This window comes from Siniperca chuatsi, linkage group LG13 (genome assembly GCF_020085105.1).
Source record: "Siniperca chuatsi isolate FFG_IHB_CAS linkage group LG13, ASM2008510v1, whole genome shotgun sequence".
NCBI lineage: Eukaryota > Metazoa > Chordata > Actinopteri > Centrarchiformes > Sinipercidae > Siniperca > Siniperca chuatsi.
In genome coordinates, this window is record NC_058054.1 from 6,467,987 (window position 1) to 6,494,572 (window position 26,586).

Here is a 26,586-nt window from a genome sequence, read left to right on the forward strand (position 1 = left end):
TCCATGTTTAACCCCATCATGCCTCCCCACACGCAGACCTAATCCGCCAGTAAAACTAATCCTTAATCCTCTCTGGCAAGTTGAACACCCCCCCCCCAACCGGGGCTTTTCTGTCCCTTGGATCCTGATTCCCAATCGGGCCTGATGCATGAAACGTCAGAAATATATAGACCCTATGATAAAGTTTACTATAAGCATATGCAAAACTAGCCATTCCTAAGAGGTTAAACATTATGATGTATAGAGGTTATGGTAGTATTATACAAATTTTGAGGTGATAAGAGATAAAAAGTCATAACTGTTAAAGGCACAGCGAACAGCAATATTGTAGGGATATGGTGAAGATACAGACACAGAAAATGTCCCACAACTCCACAAGGATTCAGTATATCATTGCCATAGCCTATTGCAAATTATCAGGCCTACGGGAAATAGCAGTGGGCCTATCTACAAGATAGGAGTAATAGCTCCATAATATAAAGGATAAGAAACATTATAGGCTACTGAGAACCATGACAATCAACTTCAGATGACCTCTGCTGCTTCATCTCAGGAGATATGTAGGCCTAAACCTATGAATTTAAGAAGGATACTAGACCTACTCAATATCAAACCTTTAGATAAAGTGAGCAGAACTATCACTGGGAATCCTACTGTAATGTGCTTCCACAGGAGATAATAAAATACCATAAAGCCAGATAAGGTCAGACTCACTGTGGAGTATTATAGGAACATTATGGTGATTTTTCGGTGTGGTGAGATCACACTTCTCTATCTGCTCCATCTCCTTCATGTTGCTCTCAGCCAGTAGGCCCCTGCTCTGGCCCTGTTATCCCGATGGTACGGGCCAAATCGTATTAAAATCCCCTCCCTCCCTCCTTCCCTCCCTCCCCTGTCCCCTCCCCTCCCTCTCGTCTTTCAGACAGACTGTTTTTGCTGCAGTGAACGGCAGCCGTGGAGAGAGAGCGAGAGAGAGACAGAGATACAAACACAGAGAGTGAGCAATTGAGAGAGAACCGAGGAAAAGGCAAGAAAAACAAAGAGTCAGGAGAAGGAACAAGGAGATAAAAAAGTCGATAAAAGCAGATTGAGAGAAAGCTCCGGACAAGCGACTACTGCGAAGGAGGGACCTTACTGGGGACCTTATTGGAGACCAGCGCCAACAAAACCCGACTCCGGAGGCGGAATATAACGGTGTGTGTGTGGTCATTACCGTGCATTGCTTCGCAGTTTGTATTATTGTCCAGGGTTAGGCTGTAGTCTGTAGGGCGGACAGGAGACACCTGTCAGTGCTGACGCTTTTTCGTCTCCAGGAATGTGTCTGTGTGCGCACTCTGGGTAGGTGGATGTATGTGTGTGTGTGTGTGTGTGTGTGTGTGTGTGTGTGCGCGCGTGTGTTATCCGTTATGCATGCCCAGGGAGAGAGCTGTATAATCCCTGCGTGTTTTATAATTTATAGTCTGAATATGCGTTTTGTTGTCCGGCTGCCTGCGCTGTACCCGACTCCTCTCCCCGTCCTCATCTCTCCCAGCTCTGTTGGCTTTACCGCTCTGCAAAAAAAAGCATCATAACTAGGCGCTGTGTGCAGCAGCCACCTCTCCCCAGCCTCTTCAAGAGTCTCTAAATGTCATCCCATCAGCACCAGATATTTCTGCAAGTGCGGGAGAAGGTGTTAGAAAACAGACTCCGACCCGAGAAACATCGCTCTGGTGCTCCCGCGATCCGTCGCAGCGATGCAGGCCACCACGAGCTGTTATTATTATTGTTATTATTATCATCATTACTGTTATTACTCTCCACGTAAGAGCAGACCGCAAGAACTTGTGTAAAATCTCGCCCAGAGTGTCCAGGTTAATTCCCATGGATGTACTTGTTCTAGTTTTGTTTTCATTTCTCGCCATCACTCAACAGGAAGGGCTGGAGCAACAATAAACACAGCCCCACCCCCAACCCCACATCCCATCCAATGCCCCCCACCCCACTCCTCCATCCCACCCTCTATCCCCGCCCTAACCGCCCGCCCGTCCCGCAAGCAACACTCCAGCCACTGTTCCGTCTACGCGTTCACAATGAGGGAGCGTTTCGCAGATGGACCGAGGGCTCACCTCGGCGCAGGCTATTGCTATTTTAAGGAGAGAGGAGTGTGTGTGTGTGTGAGAGAGAGAGAGAGAGACAAAGAGCGAGAGAGGGAAAGAGAACGTGTGCCTGAGCGGCTATTATGCACGTCGGTCCGTGTCCAGTCTTGTGCAAAGCGCACCGAGTATTGTCAGCTGGCGACAGGTGCATCTTTCTGCTGCTGTTGTGTTTTTTTCCTTTCTCCTTCTGTTTTTTCACGACCAACTGGGGGAATGTTCCTTTGCGTTATTTCCAATTAGCGTGAGTTAGTTGGAGCTGTCCAAAACACTCGTTTTCCTTCACTCCACATGCGCGCATCTTGTTAAAGTGGATGAATAAATTCACAGTAATATGAGCCCCCTCCTCTTCTCCCCTCATTACCACCTATACAACACCACCATCTATTCTGCTGGTTGGCTCTATCACCGCTCCCTCCCTTTACCCCCGCCTTTCTCAATCGCCTCTCACTATGGTGTGACACAAGCAGATCGATGAATACCCATGGAGCAACGCGTGAATAACGGGTGGGCCAAGCGTTTATTCAGCAGCAGCCAACCAGTGGCAGGGCACGCAATTAGTGGCCAGTGGGTCTGCCCTGCTTGTTTTCTTTATCTTTCCACTGCTCTCCCTGCAGGTGACTCTCCAGAGCTCCTCTGCCCTCCTGAGGATTCAGTGAGACAGGCGGACCTGTGCGCCCGACCATGGCCTTCCCATCAGCCCCCTCCGCATTATGGAGTGTCAGCTTATTGACGGTACTATTCGCAGCTGCGGTTCACAGCAACATTGTCTATGGTAAGCACCTCTCTCCCTCTTTATCTATCTGCTTCCAATTCTCTAGCTCACTGTCTCTCCCTGGGCCCCTGACCTCCCCTACCCTCTCTGTCTGTCTCTGGTGGTGCCCCTTATCTGTTGACTTGAGGCTTTTTTGTTGTTTCCTGTATTATGACAAGGGAATCAGAGAGCCGTTAATAAGCACATGGGACACTCCCACCTCCCGGACCCCAGTGGAATTTCTGCCGTTGTTTTTGAGGAATGTGTGTGACTTGCACGTGGGTGCCGGTCTACACACACACACACACACACACACACACACACACACACACTACAGGTCATTGCTGGAGTAGCTCTCTTGCCCTGTGGCTTGCTCTGCTCTTTTCCTTTCTCTTCCTGCTCAGCATCTCTGTCTCTCTCACATGTGCGTAGATATCTGTGTCAGAGGTCCGTGGAACCTGGAGATGAGCAGTAATCATCTTGTACTTTCTCAAATAGCAATACAAGAGTGTGTGCACTTAACACACATACTGTACAGACACATGACTGGGCGCGGCTGAAAGCGGATGATAGGAGAGGATTTGATGAGAGAAGCACTTTGTAATGATATCATCCCTGCTGTGAGCACTGAGTGAACAGGAGTACACTGTCCAATGTGCTTTTCCAATTACATAACACTCAAGTGACTGGCTGTGGGTAATACAACCTTTAGAGGGCAAACTGTGCTGATGGTGAAATGGTGCATCATGATTGTCCCTCAATCCATAGAAAATTGATTAACACAGGTAGAATCCTGTTGGTATTTTCGCATTACGGTTAGGATTTAATTGCAATTGTGTTTGGTAAAGAACCTTAAGACGATACAGCAGGCACGAAGGCTTCTAAAAGACGTTCCCTGATTTGCATTAGCAATATATGTATATATTCTCAGAGGCCCCTTGTGCTCACTTGTGTACAGCCACACAATTTCACAAATCTGAATGCATCCGTGAGTGTATGATGCATGAACATACATGGACACATGCACAGTGTACAAGCATAGATATGCAAGCGCACATACCACATTTACTGTACTTCCACTTCGTTTATCCACATCAGCTGTTTTTACTTTCTGTTGAATTATGCATACTTGTGTTGCATGTTTGTGTATGAAATGTGGGGAAGTAGAGGATTGTCAGTGTGAGCTCACAGTGGTCAGTGCATTAAAAAGTGAGAAACAATCCGGCTGTGCCAAGAAGCCAGGATGAGGTCACTGCTAAACAAATGCAAATGGCCTGCGAGGCCCCCTGAAAGCTGTTGAAGATGACAAATGCACAAACAGTCTCCAGATTGAGGTGCTGATGATGAAATATCAATGTCTCGTCAGAGTGCTGACCCTGACCGTGTAGCTCATCATGGAAACCCAGGCAGCGGTTCGTTATTTGGGTCCAAAAACGATTTTGGCTCGCATTCAGACGCACGTCACATTTGATTAAGGTGTGCCTGGCGGGAGGCCTGACCATGCATGACCAATTCTTGCTTTGGTTTCACCTAAGCGCTGTTTTACATTATCATGTCAGTCAAGGAGAGTAATTAAGCCTGGGATGTCTGACAGTGTTTAGGAGATGAGAAAACACGTCAAAGAGTGCAATTGAGAGAAGGGAAGCAGGGACGGAGTGCTGGCTTCAGTGTGCATGTAAGGCATTAAGTTGGCACACTGTTACACTGAAACAAAACTAATAATATTTCTGCAGTGAAATTAATTTGAATCACTTTTGTCAAAAAAGTTTGAAATTATAGTTCTTGTGCTACTTAGGAAAGTTTTAATCAAAATAAGAATGCATAATTGTTTTCATTGACTTAGTACAGGAATTTGTCTTGGTGACATTGGCTATATATGTATGTTATATGTGTATGTTATATCTGTATATATATATGTATGTATATATATATATATATATGTATATATATATATATAATATATGTTTGTATGTATATGAATGTATATATGTATGTATGTATGTATATATATATATATATATATATTAATTTATATGAATCTTGTGTTCACTGTTCTATAGTTTCCAGACATTTGAGCAATGTGGGAAACAGGGGTAAATGTGTGCAAGCTGCAGAGAACTGGTCCATCGCTCACATCTGCTCCGATCTGTCTGATTGGTGTTGTTGTGACACAGCAGCAGAGCTGTTAAGTAGAAGATGGAGTATGGCGGGGTGGGCAGTCAGATAATGCCGTCATAATGGAGATCTCCATGCTAAGAGGCCCTGGAACAGAAGGGTCTACTTAGCATAAATAATTCAATGTTATGTATCAGAGAGGAAAAACGATTAGCTCAGCAAATCAATGCAAGAGCAGATGAGCCATCAGAGAGCAGGACTGCCCATCACTGCTATACGCAGAGTCCACGGTGAATTAAAAACATGCAGACTGTTTGTTCCTTTTTGTCATTCAAATGAGGAAAGAGAAAAAAAAAAGAGTTATGGGATTGATTATAATACAGCAACCAACAGGCTGCATGTCATGACTGTTTAAATTCCTGACCAACCCTGGATTCCCAACTCTCCCACTGCTACTGCTCCATCTTTATTTGATGTATGTCAAAGTCAGGGAAAGGACAGCAGTAACTCTGTTTTTTCTGGATTCATCTGTGACCAGGCTTCCTTAGAGCGAGTGAACGAATCGGGGAGACACTAATTGCGCGCCATTTGACATATCCATTTCCACAGCTGGATGTGCAGCCATGCACTGCGGATGGAAAGTGCCTCTCAGAAGGGTACAGATTAGGCATGCAATTGGCCGGCTGTGCCCTGGTTCTGTACTGCTGACCCAGTTACCTCAGGGCTGCTGTGGAGTGTGGAGGGTCCGTCCGCTGGAGCACTCAGCAGACAGCATGTAGAGCAGCGCGCTGCGGCCTCCCATCAGCCACCTGGCCCTCAACTCCACGGCAGCCTGATCTTAGACCCCAGGATAATGTTTGCGTTCGTGACAAGTAACACGTCTAATAGTTTATTTACCTCAACGAGTTCTGCTGGTCGGAACAAGTGAATGAACCCCTAATGCTTCCAGCTGAGGCCAATAATGAATAAGGATTAAAGGATGGGAGCAGTGTGGACCAGTGGTAAGATTTACAGGCGGGCGGGCTCCGCATGTGTGTGCCTCTGCCAGCGGTTCACTTTATCCTGCCACAAAATGGGCTCCTTCCCCCCTGGACCAGCTCTTTCTCACTGGCTCGTTGCCCACTTCCTGTGTGTGCTGCTGTTGTTTACTGTTGACTTCCTGTGTGCCAAGATGGGGGAACATTTGGCTAATACACAGTACGGCTAGCACACAATAGCAGTAGGCGGTTTGGATGGGAGGCCTCTGCCTGTTAACAAGGCTGACTGATAAGCAGTGACTCATTAACAAGCCGAGGTACACAGAGCCTGGGGGAATTACCGCCTAGCCACTGTGACATTAATAAGAGGCCTAAGCTATTTTTCCATTTGGCTCCACTGGCACAGGGCTAAACCAGTGGTTTCCAATCTCAACCCTGGCTATTTACTGGCTCCAGTGCTTTTCCATTTGTTTCAGCCACTGGTTACCTGGTCTGATTGGAGTTGAAAGGATCAATATTGTCAAAGTGGGCTGCAGTTAATGACATCTGCTGCTTCAATGGAAAACCAAACACTCCTCATTAGTTTTCTGCAGATTCATTCTGTAAACATCTGGGGAGGAGCCCAATTAATTCTTCTCATGCTGATCATGCCAATTAATTAGCAATATATTTGTTTAAAAAAAAAAGACAATGCCATATTCCAATGCATATCCTAGATTTTAATCAATGAGACTAATGATGGTTCTGTCACTAGTATAGATCCAAGTAGGCATCTAAAATACACTACAATATGCAAAAGAGCTCCAAGCAACTGTCTCTTATCAGAATTTTAAATCCAAAGCCATATTACTCCCATTGTCTTGTGTGTTTATTTTTCTCTGATCCTTTAAGTGTTTTGTCGTCCAGATCAGTTTTGTGATTATAAATTGAATCCTGATTGGCTGGTGTTAGTTTGCAACAGATTCACATCTGGCAGAAAACCAATTATTTCTCCTGTTCATCATGCCGATTAATTAAGGCGCTGTGGCTGATTGATTAAACTCCCAACAAAGCTCCAACCATGAGCACTAGAGCCCTGGGGATGATTTGCATCACGCATTAAGCACATTGCTGTGTCTTCATGTTATCTTCATAAAGCTCTTCAGACATGTTAAAACATTACACATGCGTAAGCAACAGGAAGAGAAACCCACATCTCAACAAGGCACAAGTGCTGATAAGTAATTTGTGGCTAAATTAAGAAGAATTAAGATGCAGTGGTGTGCCAGTATCAATGGATCTTAAAGGTATCAGGAGCACCCAAACAAGACTCCATTAGACCTCATCAATCTCAGGCAGATCTCATCCACCCAAGCCCACTCAGGCAATGTGAGATTACATCAGAACAGATCAATCTCGCCTGCTAGCATCATAATAACAGCAAATGCCATTTAGAAATTGAAAGAGAGAAGTGCTCTTGAGATTTTGCGATGTGTTTAGCAGTAACACACTCGCTTCCTCTCAGGTGCTCTTAAAAGACACATCACTCTGCATCAACTCAGGGTCGAGAAAATTGAGGGTCCAGCATTTGCAGAGCTGTCACTTCACAAAGACGCCGCAGATTAAACAAACCTAACAATAATAACAACGTAAGCCTTGGAATAAATTAACTCTCTTCATTTCCAACAACAATAGCCCTTATTGCGCTCCGCACTCAACTGGCTTTTCCCTTGATCCGTTCCCTCACTCTCACCACCCCCAACCCTACCCCCCTTTTTCTCCAGTTACCTGCCGGAATTCTCTGATGGGTGTTTTAATTGATTGCTGCGGGGGTGGAAATCACCTATCCTGTCATTGATGCATGGTTGGTCAAACCAAGGGCTTCCTGGAAAGGTATCTGTTTGTTGAAGCCCATCACTGCGCTGTGTGAAACTCCAACTATGACGGGGTGCCGGAAGACGTGAGTGCGGGGCTGTAAAGTGCAGCATCTGTATTGATTGAGTCTGAGTGCTGAGGGTTCCTCCTGAGCGCAGGAGCTCCTCCAATGAAAGAGCAGAGGTTGCTCTTGTTTATTGCCTCTTTTTGATGATGTGATCACTTCAGCTGGTGGTAGAGAGTGTTTTTTTTTGGGGGGGGGTCTTATCGCTAAAACCACAACCATAAAGCCATTTTAATTCACCTGTGTGCTGTCTTGGGACTTCTCCCTAGTCTGGTTTCTGCTCAGGATATCACTATCCATTCACTGGATGGACATAGTACTGTCACATACAGAACCCAGTGTTGGGAAGCAGTTCTCCAGATTGCTGCTTGGTACTATAAACTCTCATGGACATAATTACCACATGTATAAATCTTTGCAAAATGTGTGTATTTACATATATTGCATTCTTACTTAAAATACTTCTGAACATGCTGTTTTGCTGCAAGCATGCTTGGTCATTTCACTTTCCCTATCTATAACATAAATGGCTGTTTGATGGAAATAATTTGTGATAAATTTACCAGCTTAGCAATGAATTGACTACAGTCTGATGCAGAGTCTGGCACTTCTGTTGATCCAATGTCAAAGTGAATCAGCAGCCAGACTGACAGAGTCCTCAAGGCTGTGTCCTGTTTTGGCACATGCAGCAAAGTTTTTGCTTTGACTGACTGATTAACAGTCAGACCGATCAAACTGAGTGCTACTTGCAGTTGAAATTCGGAAACAACGTAATTCTAAAAGTATATTATTGTACTGAAGCAGTCTTGAATATTGTTTCCTATACATAGCATATTTTTTTATTGCTTCAGTTGCAGTTGCTTGTTTATTGTGTACTGAGATATGTTTTTTTAGCATTGAAACTGTTGGATGGTATCATTATTAAAGTTTTTGTATTGTAACACAGCTACTGCTCAGTGGAGTTCATTTACAGTTCCATTGCACTGCTGCAATCCTTCTGCCTCACAATCACACTGTACCACACTGCTTGAATGCTCATAGCTCCCATATACTACATCTGCTATTAAAATGCAGTCTGTTTTATTTAAATGGCCTTTGCTTTAATACAGTACCTGGCATTTAGTGTATGTGTTTTCATCATCATTTATGGCTGCATTGTAATTAGATCAAATTTTTCATGCACCCTATGCAAAGAGGGGAAGTAGTTTGGGAGGTTACATTGTCAACAAGAACAAGCATGACAGGTGTAGGATCATTAGACTTGATACTATAGAGCCTGGATTTACTTTTCATTGAAGTGGAAAAGGTCGTGTTTTATGAGTCTTTCCTGGAAGGCAAAAAATGATGACGTGTGTTTTTTTGCCGCAGTTTGCAACTACTGTAAATGCTTCGGAAGAGGAAAAGTAGTGAGGACTGGTGGGAATGGAGAGTGATACTGTAGATGTCTTTGGAGAAGCTGATTGGATGGCAAACTTTGCAGTGAGTTTAAACTTCTCCGCACTGTTTGCAAGATGTGAATACACACTGTGTGGATTTGATCACCTCTCTAGGTGGTCTAAAGGACCTGATAACTTTCAGATTGTAATGTGTATTTGCTCACTGTATTAGCATGGTTTTTCTCATCCAAGATATCCACACAGACATCGAATTTTATTACAAGGAGTAAAGGTCAGACAGCTAAACGTTTAAACAGGCAGGTGAGTAAATAGTCTGTTATCTTTCTTACACTCTTTCCTTGCACCAAGTTTTTTTTCAGTGCTTTTGTGTGTTAGGTTGATTATGTTTCTCCTTCAAAGCCACAGACTAGATAGGTACTCACCTAACACAATGAATATCTTCATTGTTTGAATACTTTCATTATACTGGTGAATACAGTGATTGTGACCTACAGTAGGTATCAGTTCCCTTTCATGAGATCTGCTGCTTCCAGCTCTTCTTTTCTTAGGTAGAGGAATAGAAGTCATCAGTGTTTAAAGATTCCAAAACAGCGGTCTATTTATGAACACAAATATAAGCCTGTTGGCTTTATTCTGTTATCTTTGAGTTTTTGAAGAGTGATGCATCCATGATTTCCAGCGGCAATTGGTGCAGGGAATATATTGCCTTCCTTTAAACATTAAATAAAGTCAGCCAATCAATCAGACAGTCAATCACTGTGATGCAAGTGGAAGCTTCAAACTCACACACACTGCCCAGTGGACAGGTGCAGCCTTGGCTTTTATTCTGCATCTGGCCCTTGACACTGATCAGGGTATGATGAACACAGGATGAGTGGATGTGGCTTGTGATGACGAGGCCATCGCCGCGCGGTATAACTCAGCACTACCGCGCTGGTTGAAGACAAAGGCACCAAATAGGCATCTCTAATCTTCCTGCTGAATGAATCCGAAACAAAGAGAGGAGGAACGCAGACATAGAGGCTTGGACACACATAGGATAAGCTGATTACCCAGGAAAGGAGGGAGGGCGAGGGAGACAGAGGGAGAAAGACAGAGGCATGCACGTGAACAAGAGAAATCCATACAGTAAGGGAGCATGAGGGCAGGGAAATGGAGGTGGAGGAGGGGTAGAAAGAAAAAAAGCAAGCACACTCTAATGATGGGGTGCACAGACCGGAGAGAAAATGAAAAGAAACATCATAGGGAGCGAGGGAGGAAGAAAAAACACACAGGAGAAAAAAGGTGAACATTTAAAAGGACGAGCAATGGCGCGCTGCTACATAGAGCATGCAATAGGAAAATGAAGGGAATGCATATTTGCCTGTGATATCCTCCTTAGGCACGCGACACAATCAAAAACAGGACATTATGCAAATGTGAGGCGGCTGCGGCAATATAATCGCTACCTGAGTCATTTCACCTGCTCTGCTCACTAGTCACTATATATACAAACAAAATTACACCCAATTCAGGTGTATGGGCTAAATATACAGCTAATTAAAATTAATGAGATTTACTTAGAAAAGAATATGCTCCTTCCCTAAGCTGCTTATCCCCGCATGAGAATCTACTACACACATTGACACACACACACACACACACACACACACACACACACACACAGACAGACTCACACACCTTTGCCAGTGTGCTCACAAATACACACACACCTTGTTTTGATTCACTCCCTCACTTCGCTTTCTCACATCCTGCTAGGCAGACTATTTAGAATCCTTGGTACACTTGCGTGCGCACACACACACACACACACACACACAAATGCTCAGTCTATCTTTCAGCTTCAGCTTTCAGCTTTCCTCTCACCCAGACTTAAACATGCTCCTTGTTCAATGAACACGCAAGTCCTGGACTGTGTGTTGGCACACACACACACACACAGATGCATATAGACACACATTCACAGAGATTCTCAGAGATGCACATACACTCAAACGTGTAAACAGATGCTAACACACTCACAGAAACAATTTAAGAAAAACGCTTATGTACATATTTATGCATGAAGACATGCACAAGTGCACCCACACAACACACACACACACACACACACACTCAAACATGTATTCAAATAGAGCTTTGAAGGCCTTCTAGTCTTTACTTAAACAAAAATACCCTTGTGAGCCAAGCTGTTGATTGCCAGGTGTGCCCGCCTAGCTATCTTTGTGCATGCAAACGTGTGTGTTTAGCAGGCCAGCCTGCATATATATTGCATGCATATATATTCCCCACACAGCATGTGGTACACACAGCGCAGTGTACGCATTTGATACGTAACATTTTCCAAACTGCTTACAGACATTTTTTCTTTCCATGAGGTGATGTCCAACCAGCGACGCTCCATTTTCTAGCGAGCAAAGTGCTGAGTAATTAAACGGCTCTTCAAGGCCTCTCTGTTGAAGGAGAGGGGGTGAAGGGGGGGGGGTGCTGGGAAAATGACACAGCGTGAATTAATCACACACTTTATTAACAGACTTGGGATTCGGTTGAACACTGCTGTCTCCACCACAGCTAGCTGCACCACTTGGCACCCAACCAACTTATGTCTAACCCGACCCCGCGCACATTCGTACTAGCACGTACAGTTGCTTACATATGCACTCACACAAGTACTGTGCACACATGCACACTCTCCTCTTTTTTTCTGTCTCTATCTCCATTTCTTTCCTTCTGTCGCTGCTTCATTTCTCAGCTTGGTGAGTACTTGAATGTCATTATGACTTTTGCTATCAAAAGCAAACAGCGGGGCTGGATTGAGGAGTGCATGCCAGACCTCCTGTTTTCCACGCTGAGAGTGCTCCAGCATGTCGAGTGCTATTTTGATTGTTCTGTTTGTTTTTTTCTGCTTCTTTTCATCAAATGGACCGCCATTTTTAAAGGACAGATTTATTGACAATGCTCCTGCTGTGAGGCTCAACCGGCCCACGTGGTCTAGTTTCTGAATATCTACTGTATATTTACAGTACAATCACTCTCCCGTGTGTCAATGAAGATGACTTCATATCTACCGGCAAATTCAAACCCATTTGCATAATGCATGGGCAGACAGCACAAGTGAACGATATAATTGAGTTAATGAGCTACATGCCCTTATCTGCTGTTCATTCATATGGGCAGCCCGAGGCGTGACGACTATCAGCCTCTTACACAGGCTACTGTATGTTTGATGAGTCCCTTGAAGGGAGAATTTGATAATGCAGTCAAACTTCCTCAAGGCAAACTGTTTTGGTTTGTGAAGCAAAGAAGAGGGGAGTTTATCCTCTGCGTTTCTGTTTTTTTTTTTCTTGTTCTCTTATTCTACAATGAATATTTAAATATTATTGTGATTTATTTATCGCGGCTCAGTGTTCAGCTTCACAGAGCTATTTTCAGGTTGATATCTTCACAGGCAGGAGGGAGGGGATGCATATAGACTTGTACATGGCAGGTGTCACGCTTGACTTTGTGACAGCGCTCCATGCTGTGCCTGGAAGAGCATCTTTTTGTTGTTGTTTGAAGGGTTCTGTGACATTTTCTGGTTCTTCCCCTTAGGGGCTGAACGAGTCAGAGCTGGCCTGGTTTCATCAACCTCCCGTTACAATTTACCGAGGTTCTGTTTGAAAGGACGAAGAGAAAAGGAAGGGTCATTTACGTGATAGGGTCAGCTGCCGGTGGCAAGGTGGCTACATGCTGACATTTCTTCGTGCTGTTGTATGTTACACCTTGATGGAGCAAACTTGAAAACCATGCCAACCTGGCGTGACCTACCATCCCATTGTGCAAAGTGTTAAAAGGGATCCTATTTTAGAAATTCAGTAGAAAAGTTGTTTACATCAACACCATTTTAGAATCTAAGCCAGTACTTGAAGTTTATCAACATATCTGAAAATATTGAAGATCAAGCTGTTAAAATGTATCAATTTGTAAACCAGAAATAGGTAGTATTCTTTAAAATGATTTTGTCTAAAACTGTCTAATTTGTCTAATTTTGATATAAAATACCTATTTTGGAATATATTTTTAGTTATACAGTTAACTTTGCAATCAAGGAAATTATTTGATGTAATTGGTAGCAGGCATGTCAAGTATTGGGGTCAAAGACTGTCGGACCTGTCCTCGAGGACAGGTCAAACTCAAGTTGCAAGTCTTCATAAGCCAATTGAAAATGAAGACGTCTTTCAAGTCTGAGGCCGATCATTAACACATTTTCCTTTATTAGAGTTGTGTTAAAAGTATCTAATTTAAAGCTGGCACAAAGTCTTTCAGTGCTTGATAAGTAGATATTCAAGCTGTGTGACTATGCACAGCCTACCTGACAGTGGTTTATTAATTCCAGAGCTGAAACAATTAGTAAGTTAATCGATTAGTCAAACAACAGAAAATGAATTGACTTGATAATAGAGTGATCGTTAAAGTAATTTTTCAAGCAAAAATGGTTAACATTCTCTAGTTTCAGATTCTCAGCTGTAAAGATTTGTTGCTTTTATTTGTCTTACGTGATAGTAAACAAAATATCTTTAGTTTTTGGACTGTCGGAAAAAACAAGCAATTTGAAGACGCCACCTTGGGCTCGTGAAGATAATCAGCAGATTATTTGATGACGAAAATAATTGTTAGTTATAGCCCTTATTAATAACTTATTGTTGTGGCATTTTACTAAGTCAAAACTTGAGACTTGAGAATGTTTTTGCTAACATTCACGTCTCAAGTCAAATTACGTATTTAGGGAGTCAACTCTCATATAAGTCAATTCTCACAGCAGTCAAGTCCAAGTCAAGTCACAAGTCTACAGCTCTGGGTGAGACATCACAGTGACATGAAATGTCACGTGTTTGTGCCCTTGGCCGAGACACTGGACTCCTCCAGTATCTGCTCAGTCATTGTGCTTGGCTCTGTGTTAGAGCATCAGCTAAATGGCCGACTGATAAGACATGCAGTAATTCCATCTTCAAAAATCCAATCATTTTTACTGGCATTTTCAGATTAGCTCCAGCCAGCATGTCATAAAGTGACTGGCACATATTCCCTAAACAACAGACAACAACATATGCTGTCACAGCATATGTAGACACAAGTACCAGTGGATACAGGGGACATGGTACCATGCCGAAGGAGTGACAACAGAAGGCAGGAGGATGGCGATGTTGGTCTCTTGCTTAATTGTCACTCTTCCAATTTGGTTCATCCTCAGTAAACTACTGCTATCAAATTTCCTGTCAGAGCGGAATCACTTAACTCCCTCCATTTAACTGATGTTGCACTGTTTGAAATGAAAACTGAAAGCTTCACCTGAATCTAACTTGACATCTTCAATTTCAATCAAGAAATACCTGATAAAGGAACATTAATCAGTGACACACTATCAAACATTTATATGAGCAATATGTGTATGTAGGGTCATTTAGTGATACTCTCACGCAAAGAGATGTGCCAATAAAACAAACACCCCATTAACTATTCATAAATACCCCATTTAATATTCTCATTAGCTTCTATCTGTATATAGAAACACATGCTGAGACATGCAAACACTCACACAAATATCAGATTAACAAAGCTACAGTGGCTCATGTACTGTATTTGAAAAGCACCTCACTGTAGGGAGGTTTTTAATAAAACATGCATTTATTTGACAAACATCATCATGCATATTATTCTTTCTTTTTTGTAAGCACACTGAAATTGGACCTTTAAAGCACCACATGGATACTAAGATAAATATTAATAATTCAGAGTACCAGATGTGATAGACAGTATGATAAAAACTATTTATACAGCAGTTTCAAAGTCACAAACATCTTCACTGTCAGAAAAGTAAATTAAAAACAAGAAATAGAACAGTGATGCAACACCTGCCATTTGTCGGATGATTTCTCCCAAAGCGCTGCATACATTTCTGAGCACTGGTGGCCCGAGGGGGAATCCCTAACCATGAGTGTTAGTGCAGAGATCTGTCCACAGAGAAATATAGCAATGCAGCAGATTTTATGCAAGATTTGAGCTGGAAAGGCCACTAGACAATGTCAGTCTTCTTTGCTTACGGAAATGACAGTAATTCCTATCCAAGGTAACTGGACTTTGAGATGTTTCACCGGTCATCTAAGAACCTCTTTCAAACTATTTCAAACATCATGGTCTATCAGCAAGTTAAGTTTCCTTTGATTTATGGTACTGATCTTAAACTCCTACATGTAGCATTTCATGTGATGGAGAACTTCCTTTACAGTCGCTCAAGTTATGACACACAGAATAATTTCCATCTAAAAGTAGTATGTCCAAGGTAACTGGGCTTGCTGTTTGGTTTTGGAGATGTTCCACCTGTTCCATCTATAAAAACCTTCAGTTCATAGTTTGAAACATCCATAAGGCCAAAAAAGGATGTCTAGTGTAGTTGCCTTTTATTTACAGTACCATGATCTATATGAATGAGAATAGCCATAGACAGACAGGGATTTCTCAAAATGGATGTCTGTAATGATTTATTTCTGACCTTAAAATCCTACACATTACACTTGATGTGATGGAGAATTTACAAGGAGTAGTTATCTCTTGAGCTTTTGTATGACACATGGACTTAGACTCTACAGTCTACAGTCATGCTAGCTGCTCTTTGAGGCTGTACTTAGGCGCAGCGGTGCTTTGAATGCTAAAGTCAGCATGCTAACATGCTCACAAAGACAATGCTAACATTCTGATATTTAGCAGGTAAAATGTTAACCATGTTCACCATCTGAGATTAGTATGTTAGCGTGCATTTGCTAATTAGCCCTGAACACAAAGTACAGCTGACGCTGATGGAAATGTCAGTCAATTAGTTTTGAAGGTAAACTAAAAAAAGTATTAGACAAGTTGAAATTATGACGTGATGATGGCACTAGATGAAAAGTTAAGAGATCACCAAAGTTATTACAATTTGTCCTTAGGGGAACATGAACGTTGCTGCCAAATTTCATGGCAATTTCATTCAGCAGTTGGGACATTTGACTGAAACCCACAAATGTGAACCTCAGAGGAAACCTAGAGGGAAAGTCAGGGGATGATCCTCTGGTGACCATGAATGTCGATACAAAATGTTGTTGAGGTATTTGAGTCTGGAACAACGTGGTGGACCAACAGAACGACATTGCCACCCTAGAGCCACGTCGCTTGCATGGCTGAAAAAGCAGGTAAATGAGGACCTTAATCTATAAATGCCAGTGAACCTGAAGGAGCAGCATATAGTGATCATAAAACAAAGAAAACAAATAATTGCAGAAAAGTAAAATCATCATTGCAACATAATGTCAGCATCTCCCCCTTCCCCACTTCTCCCCTCAGCTGTGTTGTAGTTGGAGTGTCAATCACACGAGGACCTGCGCCCAAGCCAATAGAGAGTCGACAATTTACCATTTGGAGCGGAACCCGGCTATAAATGCGATTGGGTTGGATTTGAGTCTGCTCTCTCGGCTTTGGATTTGAATAGAATAGAGTCTGTCCTCTTCTTTTTTTTCCCTCCGTGGCTTCAGAAAGCAAGATTAGATAGAGGTAGGGAGGGAAAAAGACAAACAAAGAGAGGGAGAGAAGAGACAGAGGAGACAGAGGGAAAATAAGAAATGCAGAGCAAGAAAGAGCATCCACGGGTCTTTAAAATTGCAAACGCCTTAAAATAAATCTAAATTTAAGACCTTGAAAAGTGTGAAACGTCTGTATTAGAGGTCTTATTTTTCCACCACTCTATGATAAGTTTCTTTGTCCTGCATGTCTCCTCTTAGATTATTTTAGTGCAGGCCAGGGTTAGCAGTACAATTGGCTGTGTAATGTTTTATTCATCATTTCTGCCTTAGTAAACAAAATTGGACTTCATGTTCCTTAACAAATAATTTCATGTTGTCCTTTTTATTACACTGCCCATTCATAATTTCATAATTTTTATTAGCTGTACTGAATCACAAATAAGTTGCTTTTGGCAGTTTTATAGCGTTCTATTTGTAGCATTGCAAGATCTGTAAACCCTAGCCACATTTTGACAATAAAGTAATTACCATAAACAAATGACACTATTACCAGGAAGATTGTCAGCCTCTAAGGGCCTCTGTGCTGCATTTTTACACAGTGTCCTATCAAGTCAGATTTTGCAGGAAATCTGCTAGATTGCTAACAACACAAAGAGTTTGCATTAGAGTAGAAAAACAGGTGCCATATTTTCTTTACCAGTGATACGCATGAGTGATCCTGATTTTTAGAGGTACAAAATGCTACATACAATGCGCTGACATTATTCATTTTGACTTGATGAATTGATTAAAAACACAAATACTGATTCTTTCATACATATGAATTTATTTACCTCAGCATTCAGGTTATATTTATTTCAATATACTTATCATATATTCTACTACTCTGTACATTGTCCATTCCACGTTGTCATACTGTTGATGTACTGTTTAATTGGGCATAACATGTATGTGATAAATCATAATACTGTTACATATATCTAGACAACCTCGGGAATGGTATCCATCTAGCGGTGCAATATAGTTCACACCATGCAATTTTATCCCTGGTGAAATAGCATAGTACGTGTGCTCAGTAAAGTACACCTGTGCACATTATGTAAGTCTATTTTTATTCCTCTTTTTGTATTTTCATTTCTATTTTTTATTTATTTTAATTTTATTTTACTTTGTCTTTATTTAATTTACTTCTCAGTGTGTGACCCATATGTTCTCTGTGTGTCTTCTTCTTTTTAACAACAGCATTCCTGTCTCCCTTTCTTGTTACCCCTTCACACTCCTTTTAGCTCTGTTTTTGGCCTATACCAACTCCTGAGGGAAATATCTGCTCTTTAGCTACTAAATGCTGCACTTTATCTGTGTCTGTCTGCTGTTTGGAGCCACACCATGTTGTTGTGATGGGCATTTGTTTTCATTTTTTGAGATTTTATTTCCTACATGAGTGATCGACAAATCAAAAAATAATTGATGGATTAATAATAATGAAAACAAAGGTTAATTGCAGCCCTACATGTGTCACATTTAGACTGCACAAGGCAACATTTCATTTCAGCAACCCTGAGTGGCAGCAGGAGATTCATTAGCTCATTAGTGAGAGACTCATTAGCCGGAAGTCATGTGATGTCGTAATCTTCGGTAATGGAAGTACTCTAATATCAGTAATCTTTGCACTCCTCTGACCTCTGAGTGGATGGTGGGCAGGCAGGTGGTTGGTCAGCTTGATCAGCTCACTTTCTCTGGAGAGGACACTCAGTGTCATCTTGCTGGTGTTTGTTTCTTGCATTTGAGTTTTGATTAATGTGCAGTTTGCCAAGAACATTTCCTGCTACTGACATTGTGTTGGTTAATTAGAATGTAGAAGGTCTCCATCCCCATAGTGAGGCGTGCTTCTTTGCTGAATCCCGTGAATGATCTGTGATTTAGGCTGATAATACATGTGCTTTTATATTAAAATATTGCCTATAACTTAAAAAAAGTTACTCCTGAAACCTGCAGAGAGCCTGTGGAGGCAGAGACAGAGAGAGTGCTGCTGCGACTGAGGTCTGGGTTATTTCAGGATGGTTGTCTTGCAGTCTAATGTGGTTTGGCACTTGTGTGTCTAGTCAGGAGGAGATATATGGCTGAATTTGCCTTGAGTGGCTGGCTGGTTTCTGAATGGATGCGCTCTGGTTTCTCTGGTTGCTGATTGCTATGGTCAAGCCTTTTCTCTCCTATTTTCTTTCCCTGATTTTCTTCTCTCTGTCTCCCTTTGTCTTATCTTCCCTGCTTCTGGTTGTGTTCTCTTTTTGTTTGTCTTTTCTCCTCTTTGTTTTCCTCCCTTTCCCTACCCCTCCCAATTTCGTTTTTCACTGTTTCTTTGTCTTTTTGAAGTTCTTGTCCCTCCTTTCCTTGCCCGCTTTATTTCTCCTTTCCCTCCTCTATCTTTGTTTCTTGTTTTCTTTCTCATCCCCCTTGTATTATCTTTTCTGCCTTGCTTTCCTCCCCTCCTTCCATTCCTACTTTTTCCTCATTTCCCTTTCTCCTTTCAACTCTTTCTTTCTTTCTTATTTCGCTCACTCACCTTATTTTTTACTATTTTTCTTTCTCTCTCCCCTCTTCTCTCTTTATATATCTGTCTTCCCTCTATTTTCTATATTTATATCTCCTCACCTCTCATCACTCTTAAGCCCCTTTCTCTGTTTCCCTCTCATCTTCTTCTTCTTCTTCTTCCCTCTTCCAAGCTCTCTGCTTTCCTATCTTCCCCCCTCTCTTCATCTTTTTGTCTTTATCCACATCTCTCTCCCTTCCTGCCTCCTTCTCTGCTCTCCCTCTGTTTTTGTGCTTGCTGTTTTAGCATACTCTGCAGGGAGCACTCCTGCGATGCCAATTATATTGACTGAAGAAAAGGAGAAGGAGAAAGAGAAAGGGAAGGAGGGAGATGGGAGGAGGAGGAGGAGGAGGGAGCGTTGGAAGACCTGTGCATGCATGCACAAAAACACACAAATACACACATTCATGCTGATGGAGGGAATGAATAAGAGGGGATAGAGGCTTGAGAGCACAGGAGGAGGAATAGGAGAAGAAGAGGGGAATGATGAAAGAAGGGGAGAGCTGGGAGAAAGAGGACAGAGAGAAATTGGAGGAGAGCGAATCCGTCTGTGAGTGTAATAGTCTCCCGCTGTCGAACCCGAGGGAATTCACTGACTGCAGAGGGGAAGAGAGAGAGGTAGAGAGGCATAGATACAGAGAGACAGCGTGAGGAAGAGAGAGAGGGTAGGGGGGAGGGGGTGGGTGCGATCACAGCAGAGAAGGAGATAGAGAGATACAGAGGGAGAGAGAGCAAGACAGAGAGAGCAGAAACAGAGGGAGACAGCAGGAAAAGAAAGATGACTTTAGTCCTTTCCTCTCGGAGCTGAGCTTGTAGGGCTCCACTCCAGGCAAATGTGACTCGTGACATTAAATAAGATTCAGCGTCATGACTGAGTGTATGAATGGAGAGCATAAGTATATCATAGTAATGTGCTGCTGTACAGTAGCTCAGCCCAGAGAACTACTTTTAGTGTGTCTGCGCAAGCCTGTGTGTTGGATGTTTACATGTACTTGTGTATACTGTCACTAGTGTGTGAAAAGGGTCAGTTCACCCAAATTACCAAAGAACATTTTCTGACTCACCTCTGTTGTATCTAGCCATGCAGGTAGTTTTAGTTTTATTTGCTAAGGTTTTGAAATATCAGTCTCTCAGATATCTGCCTTACAGTGAAAGCGAATGGAATTTAATTTTTGGTGCTCACAGTATTAAAAAAAATTATATTTAAAAAAAATCTGCAGAAATGTGTCTTTCTAGAATGATGTACCCATTACTCTCCATTGACCTCACTGTGAACAATTTTCAGTGGAACTGTTTTATTCAAAATAATTTATCATTGATTTTTTTAGCACCACAAACAAAATTCCATTCAATTCTATTGAACTGGGGTGGCAGCAGAAATCTCAAAGATGGATATGTCAGAACTGCACAAATAATACCACAACTATCTGCATGGTTAGATACCACTAGAATGGTAAGTGAGAAAATATGTCTTTTGTAATTTGTGCAAACTGACCCTATTTTATGTTCCTTTTGAAACATTTACATAATGAAAAGTAATCTTTGCAAACCTGTTTGGGAACTGCGCAAGAGAATAAGCAAAGAGTAAAAATATCAAAAATAAGCTCCTGCACACTGTCAACTCTTACAGTCTGTTTATTGTATAGTTACATCTGAGACTGTCCTCCCAAGAAAAACAACACAATCAGTTGTTTCAGCAAGTGTCCTAAAACAACATATACTGTATGTTAACATTCAATTGACAAAGCCCTCTAGAGGCCATAGTAGTTGTGACGGGAGCAAAGGAGGAAGCCAGGTGACATTGTTATAGAGCCACAAAGTCTGAGATGGAGGTGGAGGGATGGGTCAACACGCTGTTTGTTTCTTGTTTCCTTCTTGGTTTCTTTCAATGATGATCATAATCATTCCCTAATCTTAACCATGTGTTTATTAATGTAACCATGACGATAAAGATCCCCTAACCTTAGTGAAGTAGTAATTTTAACCCAAACCACAAGGTTTCCCTAAACCTAATCAAGTCGCTGGCATGCCTAAACCTAACCAAACCTTAACTATAGAGTTGTCACATCATTAAACGGATTCATTTTCAACAGTATTTTGTAACAGTTTGGAAGGCATTTCATATAGCAGGTGACAGTAAGCATATATATACTGTATACTAATGGGTGACAAATCAGGGGGAAAAGCCAAAATAGTGCAGAAATGTAACAAATGCAGATGCTTCCATCTGGCAGGCTGACTGAATGATTTGATGAGTATGAAAGTGATGTGAATCATGTACTGGGGCCTTTGCAGTCACCAGCTCTCAACCAAATTAAATACCTAGACAGCGCTCTCGACCACCATCATCAAAACACCAAATGAGGGAATATCTTTTAGAAGAATGGCATTCATCCCTCTCGTAGAGTTCAAAGACTTGGATAATCTACGACAGGAGCACTGAGAGCACTGAAGCTGTTCTGAAGGTTCTTGGTAGAACAAAACCTTAAAAAGACTTTTTATGGTTATTTTTCACCTATCAGTATATAGCTATTTTAAAAGGATAACAACCAATCCAAAGGACAGCAATTCATTTCTAAAAGGGGAACTCAGAAAACAGACACCTGAGAAGGAACAGATAAAGAAAGAAATTTTTTGGGAAACTTAGGAAAAAACAATATAGAGTATTTGAAACTCTATGGTGGAAGATCTAAAAAAAATAAAGATACTTTTTTTCAGAGTTCCTGACAGTTTTAGATTGGGTGACATGAGTTTTTCAAATGGCATTGATGGTACAGTGCACACACATCTGCACAGTCTACTGTACATCCATCATGCATCTGTGTTTGCGTGCACAAAGATATAGTGGAGGGTGTTTGGTGTTTACTTGGCTTTTTAGCTTGACATATACCTTTATGATATAAATTTATAGCACACATTAGGGACTGGATGATATATCTGGCTGCTATTTGCCTTTTTATACCACATGTCAGATAGTTATGCTACTGCCTAAATGACGGTTCCTCCCTGTCCACAGCTGCAGAAAAACAGTCTGGAGTACCTGCAACAAAATGTTATTCTTGAGCATTGATTCCTTTTATTATTCTGTTTTGTGTTTTCAAAATTATTTTTCCATTTAAAGGCCTAATATATCCCAGACTTTGGCCTACCATTGAATCAGAGTAATGTGTCAACTGATCTTAGGGATCTGCTAACAGTTTTATGGTTAGGAAATTACTTTTAGTGTAATGCTCTAAGTGGTGTTTCCGATGCTTTGACACACTGACAAGATTAAAATGTGCATAGAAATACTGAGCAGTGATGAATTAAGTTTGAATACACTGATTGAATAAATTACAGGAAGTAGTATCAAATGGGTCAGTCTAAGTCTTTTAAGGAATAAAACAGGACTTTTTCTGAAAGCACAATAAATGACATATTACATAAGTGGGGCCTTGTCTAATGATTGACAATGAACTGAGTTCATTCTTTACCCACCTATATACTATATTTACTGTAACATCACTACCATGCATTATCCTCGGCTTTATATATATTTATAGTGTGTGTAGGTGTGTGTATGAGTGCGCTGTACACCACTGTGCTCATATTTTTTAAATCATTAGGGCCCAGGGGTCGTTGATGGAGCTTCCAGGAGATAAATGGTTTAATTTCACTATAATATAATTCAGTAGAAATTAATTTATCAGAATGAATAAGACTAGAAATTCTAATCATAATTTGCACGTTTGTGATGTAAAAAAAATCTGCAAACACTGCTAGAATTTCAACCACTTGTACATCTGCATCTGAGTGCCTGCATCATATAAGACCATGCCCTGTCCTTTATATTTCATCTCTCAAGTCAAGTGAGTCACCAGATGGTCACAGGGCCCCGCCAATTCTCCGATGTTGGGGGCCATGACAGTTAAGACCACATGAAGTGACCCTAATCAGTCAATTAGCCCACGAGGGGTGCCCTAATGATGTCTGGAGGCGCCACGCCACTCAGCGTGCACGCAGATAAACACGCCAATGTCCAGCCTCTATTGTTTCACTGTCTGTGCTGCCATTGTTGGAAACAGCTAGCTCCCTCCCCCTCCTCCTCTTTCTCATCTTTTTCATCTTCATCTTCCTTTCCCTTGCCTTGTTCTTCCATTGATCTCCATTGTCTTGATTGGGAGTGACAATCCGTGGGGGCCATCTGAAAGGTTGCGTTTGTTAGTGGCCGTTCACTGTTACAAGACACACACACATTCCTACAGACATGATGGGGGAAGAGAGAGGGGTGTACATGGCCACACACACTCATACACTGGAGGACATACACATTCTTAAAGTGGTCCCTGGGGAAATGAGACATGAGACATACAAGGAAGAGAGCATTCCAATACACTGATAAAAACACACTTCCAGTAAAGGGGGAGACAAATCCTGCGCGCATCCTTTCTGTGCTATTTCCAGGGAGACACACAAACATACACACACTTCCATACACACTCCCTGCCGTCACACACACACTTCCAAAAACACTCCTCGTCCTTTCATGTCATGTTTCTGAGCAGTCAGAGACACAGAGAGGAGAAGAAAGGAAAGAGGTCTGCCTGAAACAAAACAAAAAACATCCAGTAGAACATCCAGTCTCATGTAACTCAGCAACAATTACACGATGAGAAGAGAGAATGCGTTTATTTGTGATTTCAAGTGGAAGCAGCCAGGCAGGAGAGTTGACATGATACCAAAGAAACTGACTTCAGTAGCATCTGCAAGTATCACAGTTTGTAGTACGACTATTAGGACAGGTTTCTAATAATTTTCCAATTATGCAGTGAAAAAAACCTTCACCTTCAAGTCTTAAAACCCTGCATGCTAGGCATCATCATTCATACGTCCGCGATGTTCATCGCTGATTCTGACTTCAGTTCAGTAGTACGTTCAGTCTGTTGCTAGTCCATACTGTCGTGTTCAGTTCAGTACAAATTAGCCTGTTCAATCACTGCACATAAAATTAATAGCTCAGCAGCTTATTATTTACAACAGTTATCACATTACGATTGTTTCTGTGGCTTTCGAAGTCTTTTAATAAGTCTTTGACGTGGAAGTAATACACTGTGAAGCACAGCTAAGCTAACAATGGCCATCAGACACAGTCACCAGTGAAGCGCTCCACTGCTACAAGCCACTGATCCAATCAGTGACAATGGTGATTAAGTACAGTCAGTTCACTTTTAAAATTTGTTCATACATGAACTGAACACCTACTGTGTGGTGGTCCAACAAGCACTTTGATTGAGGCATAGATTACGTAAAGCTTATTCTTTATGTCCAAAACATGAAGAAAATCTGTCTTACAAGGATTTCTGTACTTCCAGTTCAAATTATTGCCCAATTTTTGCTAATCATATGTCGACTGATGACTGTTGGCAGACTGAAGAAATTGCAGTACAGAAATCCAGAGATATGTTTGAGGTAATTTAGAAACAGTGCCACGAATTACATAGTTTGTCCACCAGACAGCCGTGAGCATGTTCCACTCAGCTCAGTATTTGGATTCAGAAGTGCGGGGCACAATGAAGTCAAAGGTTCTTCAATAATAAATAACTGTGTGCTGGCATAAAGGACATGGAGTCTTGGGTTTTAATATGTGTAAACATCATACAGCTTCCATGAAGAGCTGGAACAACATGATTCATAAACTATAAATTCTAGTTTATGATACTGTCACACCAAGATGATTTTAAATGATGAACTTAAAGCTACTTAAGGGGAAACAAAAGACAGTGCCATGATATTTCAATGTAAATGGCCTCTAATGTAAAACCTCTCTAATAGTCCCTTAAATGAGGATTGCGCATCCTTTCCCTTACTAAAGGAGAATCTGGGATCCATCCATCATTTCAAAACAGTGTTTGTGTACTGACAGTGCTGCCAAAACCCTCTGAAAAATACAGCTCTATTTATTTATTCTACAGGCTCATCTTGGACAGTTTATGTGTTGTGCTTCACTAGCTGTTGATTTTGGCTAACGTCATCCATTAGCCACCTAACCTCATACCCTCTCAATTTTGAAAACCCTCTTGATTGAAAGCCCTGTTTTTTGTTTGTGCCACTGGATGACATTTCAGTTGTGTTCTACATTTTCCAGAAGAAACCTGCTGTCTGTTTGCATTTGTTGGATGGACCTTAAAAGCAATAGAGAGAGAGAGAGGTGAAAGTGTGTGTTTGTGTGTGGAAGTGTGTGCACATGTGTGCGTTTGCCGACGACAAGGGCGACTTCATTTCTTAGGTCAAGCTTCGGGTCACCTCGGTTGCCCTGGTAACCCCTTTCTGGCTGGGTTGCTTGGCAACAATCCTCTTTTGTTCCAAATGATTTAATTTGAAGCATATCTTCCCTCGTCACCCTTGGCTCAGTGGCTCACCCTTCTCTCTCTCTTTCACTCCCTCCATCTCTCTCAGTTCCTCACTCACTCTCTTCATCTTCCTCAGCCTCTCTCTTTTGCTGAAGCTTTAGGACTATTCCCTTTTTCTAATCTTGGCCCTTAACCAGGCATCGAGAGCCCTATCTTTCTTTTGCCTGGAGTATAAGGCCCTGCTGTTATCGGAAGGTTTTACGAGTGGATCGGGGTGTGTGTGTGAGTGTGTCTATGTGTTTGTTCAGTTTGAAAGTGGTGACGTTGCTTTCTGTGGGTGTGTCAGTGCATATACATTTACGTGTTTTTGGGCACAGCTGGCCTTTATGGTTAAAAACAATATCACAGTATCCATTTGAATAACTTTACAATAAATATATATGCGCTTCATGGCCAAAATTATGTGGGCACATAAACATTACTCTAGTATGTAATTGTTGAACATGTCATTCCAAAACCATGGCATTAATCTGCTGCTATAACATCCTCCAGTCATCTGGGAAGGCTTTCCACAAGATTTTGTAACCTAGCTGTAGGGATTTGCTCCCATTCAGCCACAAGAGCATTAGTAAGCTCGAGCACCGATGTTGGGCACTAATTGAAGTCCAAGAACTTGACCTTACTTTGTGCACATGGCAGGGGTATTGTCATGTTCAAGCAGGAAAGGGCCCTGCCACAAATTTGGAACCACACTATTGTCTAAAATTTCATTGTACACTGCAGCATTAAGATTTACATCGATTAGAACTAAGGGGCCCAAAAATACACGGGACTGTCCACATACT

The 26,586-nt window shown here is 41.8% G+C and overlaps 1 protein-coding gene across 5 annotated transcripts in view; it reads left to right on the forward strand.

Annotated features, from left to right (window-relative positions):
* Positions 1 to 911: 911 nt before the first annotated feature.
* Positions 912 to 26,586, forward strand: part of cadm3 (cell adhesion molecule 3) — an 84,685-nt gene continuing 59,010 nt past the window's right edge. For 2 of the 5 annotated variants that reach the window (XM_044220755.1, XM_044220756.1), the window contains exons 1-2: positions 917 to 1,194; positions 2,750 to 2,907. In XM_044220755.1, the coding sequence (XP_044076690.1) occupies positions 2,817 to 2,907 (91 nt within the window). In that variant the 5' untranslated portion in view covers positions 917 to 1,194; positions 2,750 to 2,816. Of the gene's footprint in view, positions 1,195 to 2,749; positions 2,908 to 26,586 lie in introns of all 5 variants that reach the window. The other 3 variants (XM_044220754.1, XM_044220759.1, XM_044220758.1) reach the window with 3 other exon arrangements.